The following is a 17,508-nucleotide window of genomic DNA, read 5'->3' as shown; positions in this document are numbered from 1 at the left end:
TTCTGTTACAGGCATTGATAAAGGCTCTGCTTCTGAGCTCAAGTTGCTCTCTGCCTAGTTCAAGAACATGTCAATGATGTTGACCCAGGTCACATGGCTGGGGGTGGACAGTGGGCCCAGGCCTGAGAAATCTGGGCAGTTCCAGGCCAGGTTGCTAAACGGGAGGAGGCTATAGTCTTGAAGCTGAAGTTTCTAAGAAAGATGGAGGGGTTTGGGTTATGTCCTGAGAAGTGGTGGAGCTGGGGATGGAGAGATAGTGGTCGCAGTGGATGGTGGCCAACCAGCGCTCAGGCGTTGGGAAAAGCAAAGGCTAAGACCCCTGCTCTCATCTCTGTAGGTAGAGTGGACTGAAAGCAGCTCATGACAGCACTCATCATCTCATGTAACTCTCACAAAATATTGTCAGCCCCGTCTTACAGATGAGGAAACTGAGGCTCAGAAAAGTTAAGTAACTTAGCCAAAGTCACACAGTGTCAGAACAGGGCCTAAAGCCCAGGTCAGCCTGAGCCCACACCCCATGGCCTTCCTGCTACAGCAGGCGGCTCAGCTGACTCTGCACACCTGCTCGAACAGAATTCTGTCTGCGTGCCCATGCCAGGCTGCTGGTGAGAGCAGTGAAGCAGCTGAGCTCTGCCCCGCCTCCCAGGACCTCCGTGTCTGGCAGCTGCAGTCCAACAAGGCAGAGACACAGGAGGGGTGCATGCGGGAGTGCAGCCGTCCCGGGCTCTCCTCCTGGCTTGGCCTCTTTGCTAGGTGTGTGCTTTGCACATGTCTCTGGACCTTTCCACTCTTGCTTTCTTCATTTATGAAACTGGAATATGATGAAAAAGCATATACAAAACATATCCCACGGTAGGGACATAAGAAAGGTATGTTGCTCACCCACCTGGACCGTGTGTGTTTGTGAGGCCCACGTTGCTCAGACAGAACTGAAGGCAGCCTCTGTCTTACCTTTACAGCTGCCCAACTTTATCAACACCACGCTCCCGCCGCATGAGCAGGTGACAGCCCAGGAGATCGACAGCTACTTCCGCCAGGAGCTCATCTACAAGAGAAACGAGCGGATGGGGAAGAGGGTCATGGCGCTTCTTCAGGAGAATGAGGACAAGATCTGCTTCTTTGCCTTCGGAGCAGGTTTGGACCGGAGTGGGAAAGGGATTGTTTGCAGAATTCCTAAGAGCCAGGAGATTTGCTAAAGCCTTTCCAGTGCTTATGGCAGACTGGCCCCTCCTCTGTTCTGCTCCACAGGGGGATTTGGGGCAAAGAGTCAGAGCTTTGGAGTCAGGATGCCAGGTATAAAACATGGCTCTACCACTGTCAGCTAAGTGAGCCTGGGAAAGCCTCTCGCCCCCAGGGGCCTCAGCCTCTCCTCTGTGAAATGGGGATAATGTGCCCACCTCACCAGATTATGCTGAATACACTCATTTTAGATAACAGGGTTAAAGCTCTCCACCAGGGTGGAGGGATCCTTATAATAAAACCCCTACTATGTGCCAGCCTCTTGGATTACATTACCTTTGATCTTCACAGTAATATGGCAAGATGAGTTTTAATGCACACATTTTCCAGATGAAAGCCAAGGCCTCAAGAGACTGAATGGCTTCCCCAAGGCCATGCAGGCAGACCTTGGAGCCCTGGCCTCTTGCGTATGAGTCCTGGCCATTTCTCCTCTACATGGTACCCTTGCTGTATACTTCCAGAAGTGTTGACGATTTTGTGGGGAGGTTGCGTTTTTAGCTGGTGCAGCTCACAAAAGAATACTCTCCTGGTGTCTGTGATGTTTCTGCTTCGAGGTGCTGTTGGGCCTTTTCTGGAGGCCAGCAGAACAACTCTTCAGCAGGCTCAGGGACAGTAGGGGTACAGACATGTGTGAAAGCTCTGAGCAGGCCTGGGTGACATCTGGGGGCCTGAATGGAAGCCCTGCCTCTCCAGGAGGTAGCTGTGACCAGTGTGCTAACCAGCTTTCTGGAATGAACCAGGCCACTGCCATGGAGAAGTAAGCCAGTCCCAGGGGAGGGGAGGCCTGATCCCGACTGCCAGCATCATGCCAGGTGGACAAGCTGACTCTGAAGGGCCCCCAAAGATCTTAGGTAGGTTTTTGGGTTTCCTCTGATCTACAAATAACTGAGAAAAATAAATACAAGGCAATAATTTTTTTATTAGCTAATTTTATGCAATTCACTGGCTTATCTTTTAGTCTGAAATGATCTTTTATCTACTGTGTTTGAAGTTCAATATCCTTTTCTAAAAATGGTGGTGATATAAGACAAATGGGGCTTTTAAGCCCTTAGCAAAATAAAAAGTTAGTAACTGTATTATTCCACCCACTTTTTCTACAGATAGGAGAGACTTGAGCATGCTTAAAACATAATGGAAAGACTAGAGAGGAAGAATGATACAGGAGACAGTGGGAACAAATTACTGGCCCAGGGATCTGAGAAGGCAGGCAGGGGCGTGACCGGAGCTCAGGCAGAGGGTGTGGCCTTGGGTGGGAGAGGGCACCTTCTCACTTGTAATCCAAGGGAAGGAGGGAGGAGGCCAGCAGGCGTGTAATTTGGTGGTGGGAAGGCGAGAGAGTTCTCAGCGATGGCTTCTAACAGGAGTTCCACTCTGTAGAGTAAAATGTGAAGGCATCTGCGGAGAAAGAGGGGGAAGGCGGGAGGGTTCTTGGTGTGAAGAGAACATTTGACCTAAATTCAAGAGAGACTGGCCACAAGAACTGACATGGACCAGAAGTTAGATATATTTCATATCCTGGGCTGGTAGTGGTAGATTGGTAGTGGCTGCCTGGAGTGGGATGGTACAAGGGGTGATAATACCGCATCAGAGCTCGGCAGAGATGAGGTCCTGATTGATTAGTGATATCCGCTGTGATCAGGATTAGGGCACATGCCTGCCATGTACCTGCTGTGTCCGCTAGGAACACAGAGAGTGCTGACTGGCAGTGAGGGCCCACGGACCTGCAGTCATCTCAGACGCAGGTTGTAAGATTTCCTACAGCAGCGCTGACCAAACAGGATATAAGTGTGGATGCTGCCCTCCAGGCCGCTTCGTGATCCTATCCTAGTGCGCCCTGCTCAGTGAACATCCCACTGCCAATGAACTGCTCCAGGGCAGGCATAAACCTCCTCAGAATTGCCAGCACTTAGGAATGTTCTGGAAAGACATCCTGGACCAAATCACCCCAAATCAAGTTCATTCCATTCAGTCACATGGCATCTCTTAGACCCCAGGCCTCGGGGGGTTCTCAGTCCCAGGCACTAGAAGATTATGACAATTTTGTCCCTCACTCCAGAGAACTGGGGCTTTCTCGGGATATGTTGTTCAACCATCCTGCAGCCTGGAATAGAGTAAATAGGAACTGGCAGAGCTGGGCTGGAGACATAGCCAGACTCAAGGGGAGACCTCTAGGGTCATTCATTTCAAAGTCTGAGAGCCAGAGGTTACCACAGATTATCTATCACATATTCTACAACCCTCATGAACTATAATCTGAAAATAATTCTAACTTCTGACATTGCCAAGCCCTTTGACCCTCGCATCCTGTTGTTTCAGGACCTTGTGATTCTGATATCCCAACGTTATCACCATAGCATTCGAACATTCTGGCATAGCTTGCTTCAATCCCTCTTAGATTCCTTGGGAGGAGTGTGGAGCTAAGAGCCTTCAGGATCTGGAAATTCCTCCAAGTAGGGCTACTGCCACTTGCCCCCGCAAGAAGCAGAGGTCCAGGCAGAAAGCAGGGTAACAGGCAGGCTGTACGAGCGCGAGAAACAGAGGAGCTGTAGCTGTTACCCCGAGCACCCGCACAGCCAGCACACCCAGCCTCCAGGCTGGTGCCAGGATCTCATTCACCCCAGCAGAAGTGCCACAGACCCACACTCAGGAACATGCCTATAGGGCTGGGGCACAGAGGCCCCTTGGTAGTGAAGACGGAGACTTAAGAGGAGGGAAAGATTGAATCCAACGTACCAAACACCTTTAACATTTTTTTTTTAAGCTTAAACCAGCAACCACTTTATTTATTTGTTTATGAATCTGTAATTGGGGCAAGGCTCAAAGGGACGCCACTGGCATCACCTGGGACAGTATGACTGGGCTGGAAGACCCACTTCCAGGGACACATCTTTTTTATTAATAACAGCAGCAGTTGCTCCCAAGAGTGGGCACCACCCTGCCTAAGAATACCCAGACCCATCAGCACACATGACCTCCAGGTCCTCAATTCCCCTTGGAACAAGATAGGATGGTATTTGTTTTTCCATTTGGCAGTTGGGTAAATCAAGGTGCAGATGGGAAGGAAAAGAATCTTTGAACTGGAAGGAAATGATGGTCAACACTGACTAGGTTATTCCTCCTGATGGCCAGTCTCCCTAAAAAACTCATCCAGCTACTGCTTGGGCCCTCTGTTCTAGTGGGAATGCCCTTCCTGTCCCCGTCCTGGCTTTCCATGACCTCCTTTCTGGGCTCCCACAGGCCCGCAGGATCCCCATCACAGCCCGGTTCGTGCCCCGCACACCATCATCTTGCAGTCCAGGCTGCCCCTCCCTAAGCGCTGAGGAGGCCCTCAGTATCCCCTTGAATGAATGAACGAATGAATGAATGAATGAATGAATGAATGAATGAATGAATGAGCAGACGAACCTGCTCACTCTGAGGCCCATGAGTAGAAGTGCCCCCTGCCCTATGTTACCCACAGCAAAAACTGGACTGGAACCCACATCCCCTGCGCCCCAGTGGGAAACCCAAGGGTTCAGCAATTTCATACCTGCCCTTCGGAAGGTAAGACTGGATTGACAAATGAAAACCCTCAGAACCAACTAGAAATAGGGTCCCAGGTACCGCCGTTGGTCCCGCCGTGCAGTCAGAGGCTGCGGGAGGGTGTTTAGTGCTAAGCAAGGGGGGAGGGTTAGGAAGGGGAGGCAGCAGATGGTAAGGAGGGAATCAGTGGGAAGGAAGAAAGGAGGGTAAGGTCAGGGCGAAGTCAAGGACTTAGGGGCAGGCAGGGGAAGCAGGCTGGTGTTGTGGACACCCGTTGCATTCTCTGACCTTCCATGTTGCCTTTGCAGAGACGCTCCTCCCTCAGCTGCATGGAGAGGGGCTTAGACAGGGTGAGGGCTAACATCCCTTCCAGCCCCAACAGTCGGCAATTCCATGCATACCTGGCAGAGATTTGAGTGATGGCACTGAAAAGGGGCAGAGTAAGTGACAGAAGGCTTCCTGGAGGAGGTGAGACTAGTTGAAATTTTCTGGATGCAGGTCCAGCTACTTCTGATTTCTCTCATCATCCTATAGTCCTCAGGACAAGACTCACACCCACTCCCTCCCTGCCCTGTTCTCCACTCGTGGCCTCAAGAGCAGAAAGAAGCCCCTCGGAGCTTATGATTGGGCACAAAAGAGTGGCCACAGCCCATGAAGGGCCTTTTCAACCTTAGAAACAAAAGGCCTGACAAACGGGCGGCACACGTCCAGCTGCTTTCTCCTCCTGGGCACACGCCCATGGCCGGCCACACCCCAGCACTGGAGTACAAGGCCACCGTGTCCGGAAGTGTTTCAGAATTTCCGACCGTGCTTCAAGGGACTCTGCTGCCCCACCATGCACACATCTGGCAGCTGGCACGCCTGCTCTGGGCTGCAGTCCTTGGCCAGAGTCACTGTTCCTGTTCAGAGCATCCAGTTAGCCAGAGGAACATCCCATCTGCTAATTTGTCCCTAACAGGAGCCAACCCTGCCCTCTGGAACAGGGAGAGTCTAGAAGAATGGAGGCCCTCATCCCAGGCTGCAGCTCCAGGGCTGCTCCATCGCTGAGCAAGGGTGTACGGAATGTCAGCTGTAGGTCCAGGCTCTAGCTGGCCCGTGGGGAGAAGGCAGGAGGAGAATGAGTCCCAGATTAAGAGCATGGGCTTCAGAGCCAGGCTGCCTGAGTTGGAAACCCAGCACTTAGCCTGGGCCGTCTAGCTTCTCTCAGCTACAGATTCCCTCTCTGCAAAGTGAGCCTGAGGGCCATGGGCTGGCATCAGGGCCTGGGGCAGCACCATCACTCTGCAAATGAGCTCTTGTGTTGTCATTATTATTTCAAGGTCCCGGCCCCTCAGAGTCCACATTCCTCCAGGGACAGGACCCATACAGGAGAAAGCAGGGCCATGCCAGGGAGGAGCAGACATGCTCTGTGACCCAAGAACTGGGTCTCAGATCCAAGTGACAGTGAGGCTCAGGAACGGGTAGGCCCCATGCCTGCCCAAGGTGTTGTCCAACAGGGAGCTCTCCTGGGGTCCTGGCTGCTGTGATTCTAGAAAGGGAGCCTCTGGCTGTTGCAGTGTTACCACGCCATGGGAGCCCTGGGGTAGGCACTGCCCCCTGCAGGTCACAGAACCCATCACAGGCTCTGTCTCGGACTCTCCCCACAGCACCCATGCCACCTCAAATCACTTTGCACAGCCATTGCCTGGGTCTGGAGCCATCTTAGGTACCCTGATTGACCCATCTCAGGGTTCTCAGGACCTGGCACATGCCTTACATATGGGAGGTCCCAGTAAGGGGCTGTGGAGACAGGAGAGAATAGTGCTGGCTCCAGCCCTCAGGGCTCAGGCTGGTCAAAACCCCCAGGGCCTGTGTCCTCACCGCTAAACTAAATGCTGATTGAAAGGGGATTTGGTCCAAAGGAAATGAAAGGCTCTAACTTGGGGATTTTAAAGCAACCAGGAGTGCTGGCTTGGAGGGTAGGCTTGGGGGGTCATACTTTTAAGAGGAAGTATACAATTAGGAGAGGTCTTGAAGGGAACCCCCAGTCTGGGCAACTATCAGACAGGTGTCAAAAGCCCAGAAGCAGCTCCAGCCCCAAGAGGGAGACTGCCTTGTGCTCAGGGAGCCCGTTTCGGCGGCTGTCTCCAAGAAGTGCCCTTTAGATGGACACACTCTGGGGGCGCAAACCCCATCTCTGCCCTTTCTGCCTGCGTGACACTGGGCCAGTCTGCTGGCCTAAGCAGGACTGTTGTGAGTTCAAGTGAGAAAATAAATCAAAGTGTTTGGTATAATCTAAGTGCTGGGAAAATGGCAGATGGGGTTGTTTTTCTCAATATTCGTGTCCATCTTTGCATCATTAAGGGCAGAGCTACACTGACCAGCTGAAGTCTTGAGACTCTTTCGGTTGTAATGTCCTGAGTTCTAGCAGCCTTCAGAGAGGAGCAGACAGTAAAGGGGTCAGAATTGGGTTTCACCCATCCAGGCCCAGCTCCCTGTAGGTTGTCTGAATCTCCTCTGCACAGGCCTGACAAGCACTCATTGATCCTCTGCTTGCACACCTCCAGAGATGAGACACTCACTCCCTTACAGAACTGGACAGTTGCCTGGGGGAGTGTTCTTTGGGTCCAGCTGAAACCTGCCCCCTTAGTCTTATCCTGCCTCTATTCCAAATGCCACCACTCATACTTCCTGCCCCAACCCTCACCATTACCCACCTCCCCTTTCACTTTCTATTCCAACAACCCAGAACCACTGTTGGTGGCCAGCACACACCGTGCTCTTCTTCCCTTTTGTGCCCATGCACGTGCCATATCCTATGTCGGGAAGGCCTTTCCTTCTTCCTTTCTGTTGACTCACCTGAGGCTCCTCCTCACTGACCCCCTAGTCTGAGTCCCGCCCCTTCCCCTTCAGCCATGTAGCCCCTGGAGTCCCTCCCTCACTGCATGGTGCATGCTGCCTGTTTCCTCTCTAATCTGTTATTGCCTCTGAGGTGGGGACATGTGTCGGAGGTACTGGCACAAGACTGGGTGCAAGACACGTCCTCTCAGTCCAGGCCCACACCCTGCCCTGGGCTGGCCCACAGAGAAGGAGCAAGGAAGCTCAGCTAGATGAGAAGCCCCCTCAGGACCCCCAAGTGCCCGTCCTTCCCCTGGTCCCTCCATGCAGCCCTCCTGTCACACTTCCTCACAAAAACAAACACCCCTGTCCCTTCACATCCGGCTGCTGCTCCTGGCAGCTAGATTAGCATTTGAAAGTTTCCCTTGCATTAATTTCAGACGGAACATAAATATGGGCTTGGGATCCCTCTTCCAGGAGGAGAAAACTAGAAACCCAGCAGACTCACGGGAGAGAAAACATGTGTGCTGGCCGAGGGGAGCCCGTGTTACTTTAGAGCTTTTGTGGGAACATCTGGTCCTCCCCTCCTCCCCTGCACACGGCCCCCCAACACTGTCTTGAAATTACCCTGTTAATTGGCAGGTTCTTCTTGCTGAGCACTCACACGCTTTCCCTCCTATCTGGTGAACCTTGGAAGGTACACATGTTTCTGACAGTTTCCTGCCCCTAAAACATGAACTCAGGATCCCTTGCAGCCGCCAGTACTTCGGAGTGGGCGTACAGGGACATGTGGTGAGTGAGGACATATCTTCCCCTTTTACCAGCTGTGTGACCTGGGCAAGTGCTGTCCCCTCACTGAGCTCCAGTTTCCTCATAAACTGTGAGAATGAAATGAAACAATGTTGGAAAAGCCTCATGTACCCAGGAGGCTCACTAAGTAGTAGTTTGTGCTTGGGTCATCAGGTGATGAAATTACATAGAGGTGGGAGGACCTCTGGACCATTTGGGGAAACTGTGGCACAGAGCAGGCAAGGAAGCTGCCTCAGGTCACACAGCCAGATGGCTGTTGAGCCAGGTTTTCTGTCCTAACCACAGGATAGGATTCTTCTCTCTGTCCCACCCCGCCTTTCTGTGTCGGAGGGGCTGTTGGGCTGTTCCCAGCCTGTGCTCTGCTCACTGGGCCCTGACACAGGCCTGCTAGGGCCCAGAAGAAGAGGAGCCCTTTTCTCTGCACTAAAATATGGTGGGGGCGTACTTGCTCAGAGCAGGACACCTTCCCTGTTTGTGTATAAATGCCCTTGGAGTGGCAGTCTGGCTTGCAGGGTCAGGGGAGGTGACACCATACCAGTCCCACCATTCTCAAGACCTATAATCTTCCTCCAGGCCCTTGCTCTTTGCATCTCTCTCTGAATCCCACCCATCCTGGGAGTCCTGGCTACATTGGCTCCTCCTCCAGGAAGCCATCCCTGATGTGCTCAGTGAATTAGTCTCTCCTTCACCATGTCACTTGTTTCCATTTCAGGGTTTCTTTCTCTCTCCTCTCTCCTCTTTCACCTTTTCTCTCCTTTTCTCTGTCTCTGTCTCTTTGTATCTCATTGTATCATCCTTGACCCTTTCTCTGTTTTACTCTCTTTGTCTAGGTGTGTCTCTTTTGCCTTTTCTCTCTACCATTGTCTCTGTGTCTCTGTATGTCTCCTGTTGCCGGCGTCTGGCCCCCCTCTCCTCCTCTCCGCTGTCTTTCTCCATCCTGGAGCTCCCTGTCTCCCTGTGAATATCTCTCCTCTCCCTGCCTCTCTGTGTGTCTCACCCACTCTGTCCCTGTGGCTCTGTGTGCCCCATCCCCCACTGTCCTCCCTCTCTTTTCTCCTTCCCTCATCCACGAGGCCTCAGCAGATGAAATGGAACGTGCCTTCCTGCAGAGAGCTGGCCAGAGCACAGCTGTCAGTACTGGAAGGAGCTGCTGAGCAGTGGCCAGGAGACCCCGGGAGCCTGGGCAAGACACGCAGGCTAAACCCCAACACCTGCGGCCCCTTTGGAAACTTTCCACACCTTCCTGCAGGTTCCAGGATGGGTGTGGTGCCGGTTTCAGGATTTCTGATCTTGGAGGCAAGCCTAGGCCCTGTCTGCCAGCCCCTGGGGACAAGCAGCACTGGGCCCTGACTCTGAGGCAGGTCCAAGAGCCAAGCTCTTGGGATTGGTGGAATCTGCATGAGCAACACCAAAGGGTAGGCCAGGGCTACAAGGGGAGGGGATCATGAGCTCGGATCCCCTAGGGATTGGATGAGATCATGGAAAGGATATGGAATAGCAGGTTTTGTCACTCATTCATTCAACGATCATGAAGCTGCCACTGTGGGCCAGACTTGGGCTCAACCCTGGGTCAAAGATGAATCGGGCGTGTTCCCTGTCTTTGAAAAGAGGCTTATGGGGGCCATACTCTGGCAGAGGCAGCTCAGGTGTGGGAAGATCATTCACCAGCTGTGAAGAGGGCGACCTGGAGGGGACAAGGGCGGATGGTGTCGGCAATGACTTCAGCAGGTGATGGTGACCTGGGCCAGAGTTAAGCGTGGTCAGGAGGTAAAACCAGGGGGATTCTGATGACTGAATGCATGAGGATGAAGAGGGAGAGAAGAGAGTCAAGACAGGGCCCATCTGACTCGAATAGCAGAGCTCAGCTGAGACACATCCTAGGAGGAGAGGCTGAGCTGGATTTTGTAGGCTCTAGGGGATGTTAGGTGCAGATGTCCAACAGGCCATTGGACGGACAGGTCTGAGCTGGGGCTGCAGTTGCAGAGGTCAACATTGTATGGTAATTGAAACCATATGGTGGATGATTTGTCTACAGACTGTGCGTAGAGTGAAAAGAAAAGAGAATCATGGATGAGATTCCCAGGGGTCCCCATATTTATTGGGCAGGAAAAAGAGGGCTCCCCCCCCAAGAGGACAGACAGGGAGCAGTGAGAGGAAGATGGACCAGGACAGAATGGTGTCTTGTGGTCCTTTGAAACCAAGCCCCAGAGAAGGTGATGGGAACATGGGCTCTGGAGTGAATGGCTTGCATGGTACGGTCCTGGGCACAGCTTGCACAGGAAGGGTGCCTCCTGGAGCTGTGCAAGAAGCAGCCTCATGCAAGGGAGGGACAGGAGGGACGCCGTTCTCCCTGTCCTGGAGGGAAGGAGTGAAGGCAAATGTGGCTTAGAGAAGGAGGGGATGGCAATTGGAAAACAATCTTTCCTGATTGCTTCCAACTTCCCAAAGTATCTAAAGTCTTCTCTTTAGGGTCTTAAGCTGCACAATAAGGGCCTGAAACCGCTGCAGTAGGGGGAGTGGACACTGAAATGTCGCTGGGAAATGCTCAGAGTCCGGCGGGCATCCTGGAAGGCCTGGACCCTCTGAATGCCTCCTCCGCCAGTGCCGGGAATGCTGCTTCTGGAGCAGCCGCCAGGCCTTCAGTAAATACTTGCTGCTGCTCCCGTGCCGCCTGAGGTGGCTGTTTTCCCTGGAGGCTCTAAATCCTCTGGGCGGACGGACCACTGTTGGGCCTAGAAGCCCTCGTCTTTAAACGGGTCTCCATGGAGGCAGGGAAGGAATTGGCTTTGCTGCCAGGAGCAGATTCCAAGAGCTGCTTGCTGGCAAGGAGTTCCTGCAGCCTGTGCCCTGGAAGCTGCCACGCCTGGTCCCCCTTCCCACCCAGTCATGCTCTGGGACAAGCAAGAGTGGGGACGACTCTGTGGCTTTAGCCAGGAGCCAGCTCAGCCCATCTACCCAGAGTGCACACTGGGCTTTTCTGAAGGACATTCACTTCTCTGCCTCATTAGGGCTTTATCGCTGCCCAAGTTGTGGCCAAAGGGAGCCGTGCCCATGTGACACACAGGAAGACAGGCTGGGGGCAGAGGAGCCACTTGCTCAAGATTACAAAGTGGAGACTCACAGCCTGGGCAAGAACCCAGGTCGTCCGTCCTCAACCGCACTGGGTCAGGGCCGGAGCCTGGGAGGGCCTGTTATATCTTCACTGTCTGTGTCTTCTGCAGCTGGCTTCCCAGAAGTGCCTCACTTACCTCCTAGTCTGTGCACATGCCATTCTCCCTACCTGGAACACCCTTTCTTCAGTGCCACCCCACTCTCATCCTCACCTAGCTAACAATGCCACCTCCAGGAAGTCTTTCCTGATCACAGGGTGGATTAAACATCCGTGTGCTTCCTTCAGTATGGTATTAGTGCCTGGATCAAAAGAGACCGATTCTCGAGACTGAGAGCGCCTGGAACAGGCCCCTCCCTGTTCACACTGCCCAGCACTAAGTATGCACTTGCCCCGGGTTTGTCAGCTGGATAGGTGGAGAAAGGGAGTGAGGGAGGGAGGGAAGGAGAACACATTTTCATAAAGGTCTCCGAAGTCAAAGCCTTCGCCATGGAATCTGAGAGCTAGGGGAGCCTGTAGGGATCATGCAGACTACTCCCTCGTATGCAGAGAGAAATAGGGCTTTCCAGCATCATGGGTTTGCTCAAGGTCTCCGGGTGAGTGTGGTGGGTCTGGGACTAGAACCCGCCTCCTGTTCCTAACCCAGTGATCTTAGGCAGTGGTCCAGAGGTGGGTTTCAGGGACTGTGGCAGGCTGGCAAGAGAGACTTAGGGGGTGGCGAAACCAGCCAGGGGTGTGTAGGGCTGGCCGATGAAGGGCTACTTGCTTTACCCTTTACTCCAGCTACTGTGCAGCCCCAGCCTGGCTTCCTCTGTTCTGGAGACTCTCCCTTCCCCAACAGCCTGTCCACTCTCTGTGCTCAGACCTCCCTGGGGCTGTCAACATACTGACCTTCCGGCTTCCCACCTGTCACCACCCGTCACAGGCAATTACAGGAACAGCGCAGGGATTTCCCCCAGGTTCTGGGATGAATGGTGAGCAGGAGGGAGCTGCCCGTGGGAGTGGGCCACAGGGCAGGCATATGGGTGGGTAGGGCGCCAGGGGCCACCACCACTCTGCCCACACTGACCAGGTGGGGAGACTGAGGCCCAGAGAGCAGGAGGGGCTCGACAGGGTGCTGACTCCACAGTCAGTCAGCCTCCTGAGGATCCTTTCTAACCTTCTTAACTGGGAGCCTTCATGGTGTCCTCAGACCTCAGGCCTGTATCCCGCTGAAGGAGGCTGTTCCTGCTCTCATCTGGGGTTGTGGATTTTGTGATTTATACCTGTATTCTTGGTGTCTAGCACAAGGCTGCCCACAGAGCGAGTGCATCATAAATGGACCCCCACTAATGGAGTGCTGAAGACTGTCCCTGCCTGGACAGTCTGGGGCTGGGCCAGCCTCGTGGTATGAGGCAGAGCGATGCCACAGGACACACTGAGCCTTTGCTACATGCCAGCACTGTTCCTGCGGTCCTCACAGCCACTCTGGAGATTGCTATTACAGTCATTCCCACTCTACAGAGGGGGGAACTGTGGCACAGGAAGGTACAACCAGTGAGCAGCAGAGCCAGGATTTGGACCAGGACATCTTCCTGATATGCCATACTGCTCTGGGGCCTCAGCTTTGGTGTAAGTCACTGGCCTGAGGTTGTCCCCAGTTGCTGGTGTCCTGGCATATGGCTGAGCCTACTTTGTCTCTTGTGTTCCAGGTCACTTTCTGGGGAACAACACAGTCATCGATGTCCTTCGACAGGCAGGGCTGGAGGTGGAACACACACCCGCAGGGCAGACCATCCACAGGTAAGCAGCCAGCTGCTGCCGGTCTGTGCTGGCCAGGCTGCACGGCTGGGCCGCGCCCTGCCCTCCCGCTCAGGCCTGGGCAAGAGTTGTAAAGAAGCCTCTGGTGAGATGGGGCCCCACAGGGACCGGCCTTGAGCAGGCACCCCAGAGAGGAGAAAGTAGGCTGGAGGTGGAGAGACTGGGCAGGAGGCTGGAGCTCAGCCTCGGCAGGAGGTGAGAGTGGTGGGCCTGGCAGTGGTGGTGGGAGTGGGAGCAGAGTTGAGTTTTGAGAGATATTCTAGATTTGGAGACTGGTGATTGGGACCCTGTAGGACTCCTGGGTGGCTGCCTAAGGCCTCCCTAAGCTCCTAGCCACTCCCTGTGCCCGATCTGCAGGTCAGGGTGGCCCGGGGGTGGGAGTGCTCAGAAACAGCTGAGGCCTGCTCTGCACTCTGCAGAGATGAGGCCTGGGCTACCCAGGGCATGAGCCTCTGGTCCCCTCTCTCGGGGTCATTGTTACCCCGTCTCCATGGCACTTCTAGAGGAACTTACAAACTTTCTCACGCTGGACTCCTTCCTCTTCTCATCTCCTGAGCCAACCTGACAGGATTGCTCTTCCTGAACATTTGAGCCCAACACAAATCAGATGGTACTAGGCCTGGTCAAGCATGTGTTTGAGGGGTAAGGGACAAGGGAGCCTTGGGGACCCAGCGTTCATTCCTCAAGCTCCCCCACACAGCCCCAAGGACCTTCACCTTGAAGCTCATTGTATCTGTGCAGGTCAGGCTAGGAGCAAGGGTAGGGGAGGAACAGGCTGGAGACACTGCCTCAGCTCCTGTTCATCTAGAGCCCAGGATCAGAGGAGGGTCCCCCTCTTCTCTGCCCCACCCCAGACCCTGCTCTGAGGGCTCTCTGCCTGAGTCCCCGAGTACAGGCTGAAATCCTGCGGGCGAGGAGGAGCAGGGATGCCGAGGAGGCCCCAACAATAAAAGCCATCATCAGCCACAGGTGCTTCCTGGATCCATCCTTTTGTCTGCCTGTTTCGAATTATCTCCCCAGCATCTGCGGCATCTTCTGGACCCTGGGAATCTAGAGCTGCCGTGGGGGCTGGGGGTGGATAGGTGGAGCTGATGGCCTTCTCCCCCTCACCCACCGTGCACGTGGGAGTGCAGTGAGGGTCCAGGCTGCCCGCTGCCCTGGGTGCCGCCTCCCCTTTGCAGTTCCCAAAGCCGTAGCCAGCCTTCTCCCAGGGACGGAGGGTCCCCAAAGGAATTCCATTTGGGCCACAGACAGGAGAGAGTAAAAGCGGAGGAGCAGAGGACGTTCCTAGGCTAAGGGGTGTCCGTGTGCACCTCTCCGTGGAATGCGAATTACACACACCCCCTGATGGACGCTTTAGCACCGACTGCAGCCAGATCCACTTGCTTGCTGGCCAACATTACAGAGGCTTGCTACGTGCCAGGCACGTCACCCGTCCTCACGAAATGAGTAGCACTACTACTCCCGTTTTGCACTTAGCTGCTGCTTGAGACAATTGTGTCACCTGTCCTTAGTCACATGGCCTATAAGTGGCAGAGCCAGGACGTGCACCCATATCTGTCTCCCTCTAGCCCAAGCTCTAATTCCCCTAACACTGCCTGGCCTCCCTGCAGAGGTGCTCAGTGAATGTGTGTTAAATGCATGAATGGGTAGTTGGCTGAATGACACAAGCAACAATGTTAATATTTCATTAATAATATTAATTACCCAAATGTTTCAGCTGCTTGCTGTTTGCCAGGCCCTGTTCCAAGTGCTTTGGCGGTGCTAACCTACATAGTCCTAATGATTCCTCAATGAGGTGCAGGCTGTAATATCCCCATTTACAAAGCAGGAGGCTGGGGCATAGTAAAGGTAGGTAACTCACCCAGAGTCCCTCAGCCAGAGCTTGTTGAATGAATGGGACCCAGAGCCAGAGACATATCCATGGCTCACTCCCTCACCTCCTAGTGGTCTGAGCTCAGATGTCACCTGGCAGCACCGGGCAGTGACCAGACCACTTTCCCTGCCCAGCACTCCACCCCCCTCTCCTGTCTCTGCTTTGTCTCCCCAGCAGTCATCACCATCTGACATCTGTATGTGTTATTCTCCATTTTCTGCTTCAGATTGTGAGCTCTAAGAGGGTAGGACTTTGTTTTGGTTGCTGCTTCTGCACAATTCCTAGAAAAGTACCTGGTGCAAGGTAGATGCTCAGTATTTATTGAATCAGTAAATGAAAGAATGAGTCGAAGCTCCATCTCTCAGCACCAGACAATGGTTTTCCTGGGTTATCCTCACCGGGCCCAGCAGGGGCACACTGGCATCTTCCCTTGGCAGGATAACTCTCCCACTGAAATGCATCCCATCACACATGAATGACAGGCTGCAACACATGAGCCTCACGAGCTGTCACCCTTTCCAGCCCTGCTGCCAGGAGTCCTGCACCCCCATCTGAGAGGACCTCAGTGAGCCCAGCCCCAGTGACCCCAGCTGCTGCCGTCCCCACAGCGCCCTCTGTGACCCCCACCTCCCCGCCCGAAGAGGAGGACCCAGCACTGTCCCCACACCTCCTGCTCCCCGACAGCCTCAGCCAACTGGAGGAGTTTGGGCGGCAGAAGAAGTGGCACAAGAGACAGAATAAACACCAGCGACCCCGGCAGTTCAATGACCTCTGGGTCCGCATCGAGGACAGGTGAGCCAGAGGGGCCAGTCTGCTGGGAGCTGGGCATCCCTTCCAGGCAGCCTCCCTCGACACCCCAGGGCTGGGCACACTCTGTCATCCACAATCCCTGCTCTGAGGAAGCCTGGCAGGTGAGTGTCCAGCAGGGCTGGCTTGTCCCCATTCACGGAGGACCCTCCTGTGCATCTTTCAGGGTTTACAGAACACACTCACATCTCATTTCTCATTTTTATTCTCAGAATGAGAGCAAGTGTAGTCTTCTCCATTTTAAAGGTGAGGGAAGAGGAGCTTCCTTCAAGTGCCATGGACAAAATTTGGCTTTGCCCTTAATTTCCTGGGATGCACCTGGTGTGCAGAGCAGGCTCCGTTGGAGCCAGGAGAAAATGGAATAGGCTGGCTACGTCAAAAGGCCGTGAGCTCCCTGTGCCTGAGGTCTGAGTGCTGACACCCTGACAGGGAGGCTGCAGAGGGCATCTCACGTGCAGGAGAGAAATGGCAGAGGACACCTGACTCCCTAAGGCTGTGGGCTCGGTCTCAGCAAGGGAGGGGGAGTTTGTGATAAACCTTGTCGAAAATGGTCAGGAGCAGAAATCCTGCTACTATATTGATACCTCCCTGTCCTCGCCTGTTTGCCCCTCTTACTCCCCTGCACCACCCCCTCGGCCTGTCTCACCAAAGCCCCTGCTGTACCCAAGATGCTGTCTTCCAACCTCTGCCTACAGGCTCAGTCCAGAGCAATGTCCCTAGATGCCCCTTTGGGGCAAGAATCTTCGTCTTTGGTAAACAGCATCAGCAGTGCACCTGGGATATCCCAGGGACTGACCATGAATGAGAGGCAGGGACCTTCTCTTGTGGGAGCCCATCCCTGGACATTGTGCCCCATAGTGGGCCCTCGGAGACTCGAGTCTCCATCTGGACCCTGCAGATCATCCAGCATTTCCTCAGCATCCCAGAAAGAATCATCTGGGCCCTTGTTAAACAAATCCCCAGACCCCACTGCAGACCCCTGAATCACACCTGCAGGGGCCTGGGGAGCCACGTGTTGAATGTGCACTGGAGATTCTTCTGAGCAGCTTTGGAAAACACAGGCCCCACTCTGCATTTACAGATGTTGAACCAAGGCCCGGGCGGGGGGCTTGTCGGGGTCACACAGAAATCAGGAGCTGCCTCCTGTGCTGTTCAGGCATGATCTTCCTGCAGCCAGGTCTCTGAGTCATCGACAAGAAGTTGACATAGTCCAGTTCACTCTCTTAAAGTGCTGGGTGTGCACGATCTTAAAGCGACTTCCAGCAAATAGGAGTTGAGTCTATTGTTCCTTTGGCTATGTGTTGGCTTAACGCACCTGACTGGGGTTCCTGGGAAATGTACTCCTGCAGAGCCCGGCCTGCCTGGGGCAGAGGCACTGCTGCAGCTGTACTGGCTGCAACACATTCGGCTCATGTGCCTGACATGTGCCCAGCACGTGCCCAGCATGGGCCTCCCCCTTCAGACCTGGAGCAAGGGCATAGAGTTGCTTAGCCGCTTCCTTCAGCCATGGGGGAGGGGGGACACAGGC

At 54.1% G+C, this 17,508-nt stretch overlaps 1 protein-coding gene across 1 annotated transcript in view; it reads left to right on the top strand.

The window, feature by feature from the left end:
- The window catches only part of TRABD2B (TraB domain containing 2B), a 190,083-nt gene that overhangs the window by 163,684 nt on the left and 8,891 nt on the right, over nt 1-17,508 (top strand). Inside the window, exons 4-6 of the mRNA XM_016199303.2 lie at nt 960-1,134; nt 13,189-13,279; nt 15,696-15,965. Coding sequence (XP_016054789.2) covers nt 960-1,134; nt 13,189-13,279; nt 15,696-15,965 — 536 coding nt within the window. The remainder of the gene's footprint in view (nt 1-959; nt 1,135-13,188; nt 13,280-15,695; nt 15,966-17,508) is intronic.

This window comes from Miniopterus natalensis, chromosome 9, assembly GCF_054644295.1.
Source record: "Miniopterus natalensis isolate mMinNat1 chromosome 9, mMinNat1.hap1, whole genome shotgun sequence".
NCBI classification, from domain to species: domain Eukaryota; kingdom Metazoa; phylum Chordata; class Mammalia; order Chiroptera; family Miniopteridae; genus Miniopterus; species Miniopterus natalensis.
This window is presented reverse-complemented; position numbering and strand designations above follow the sequence as displayed.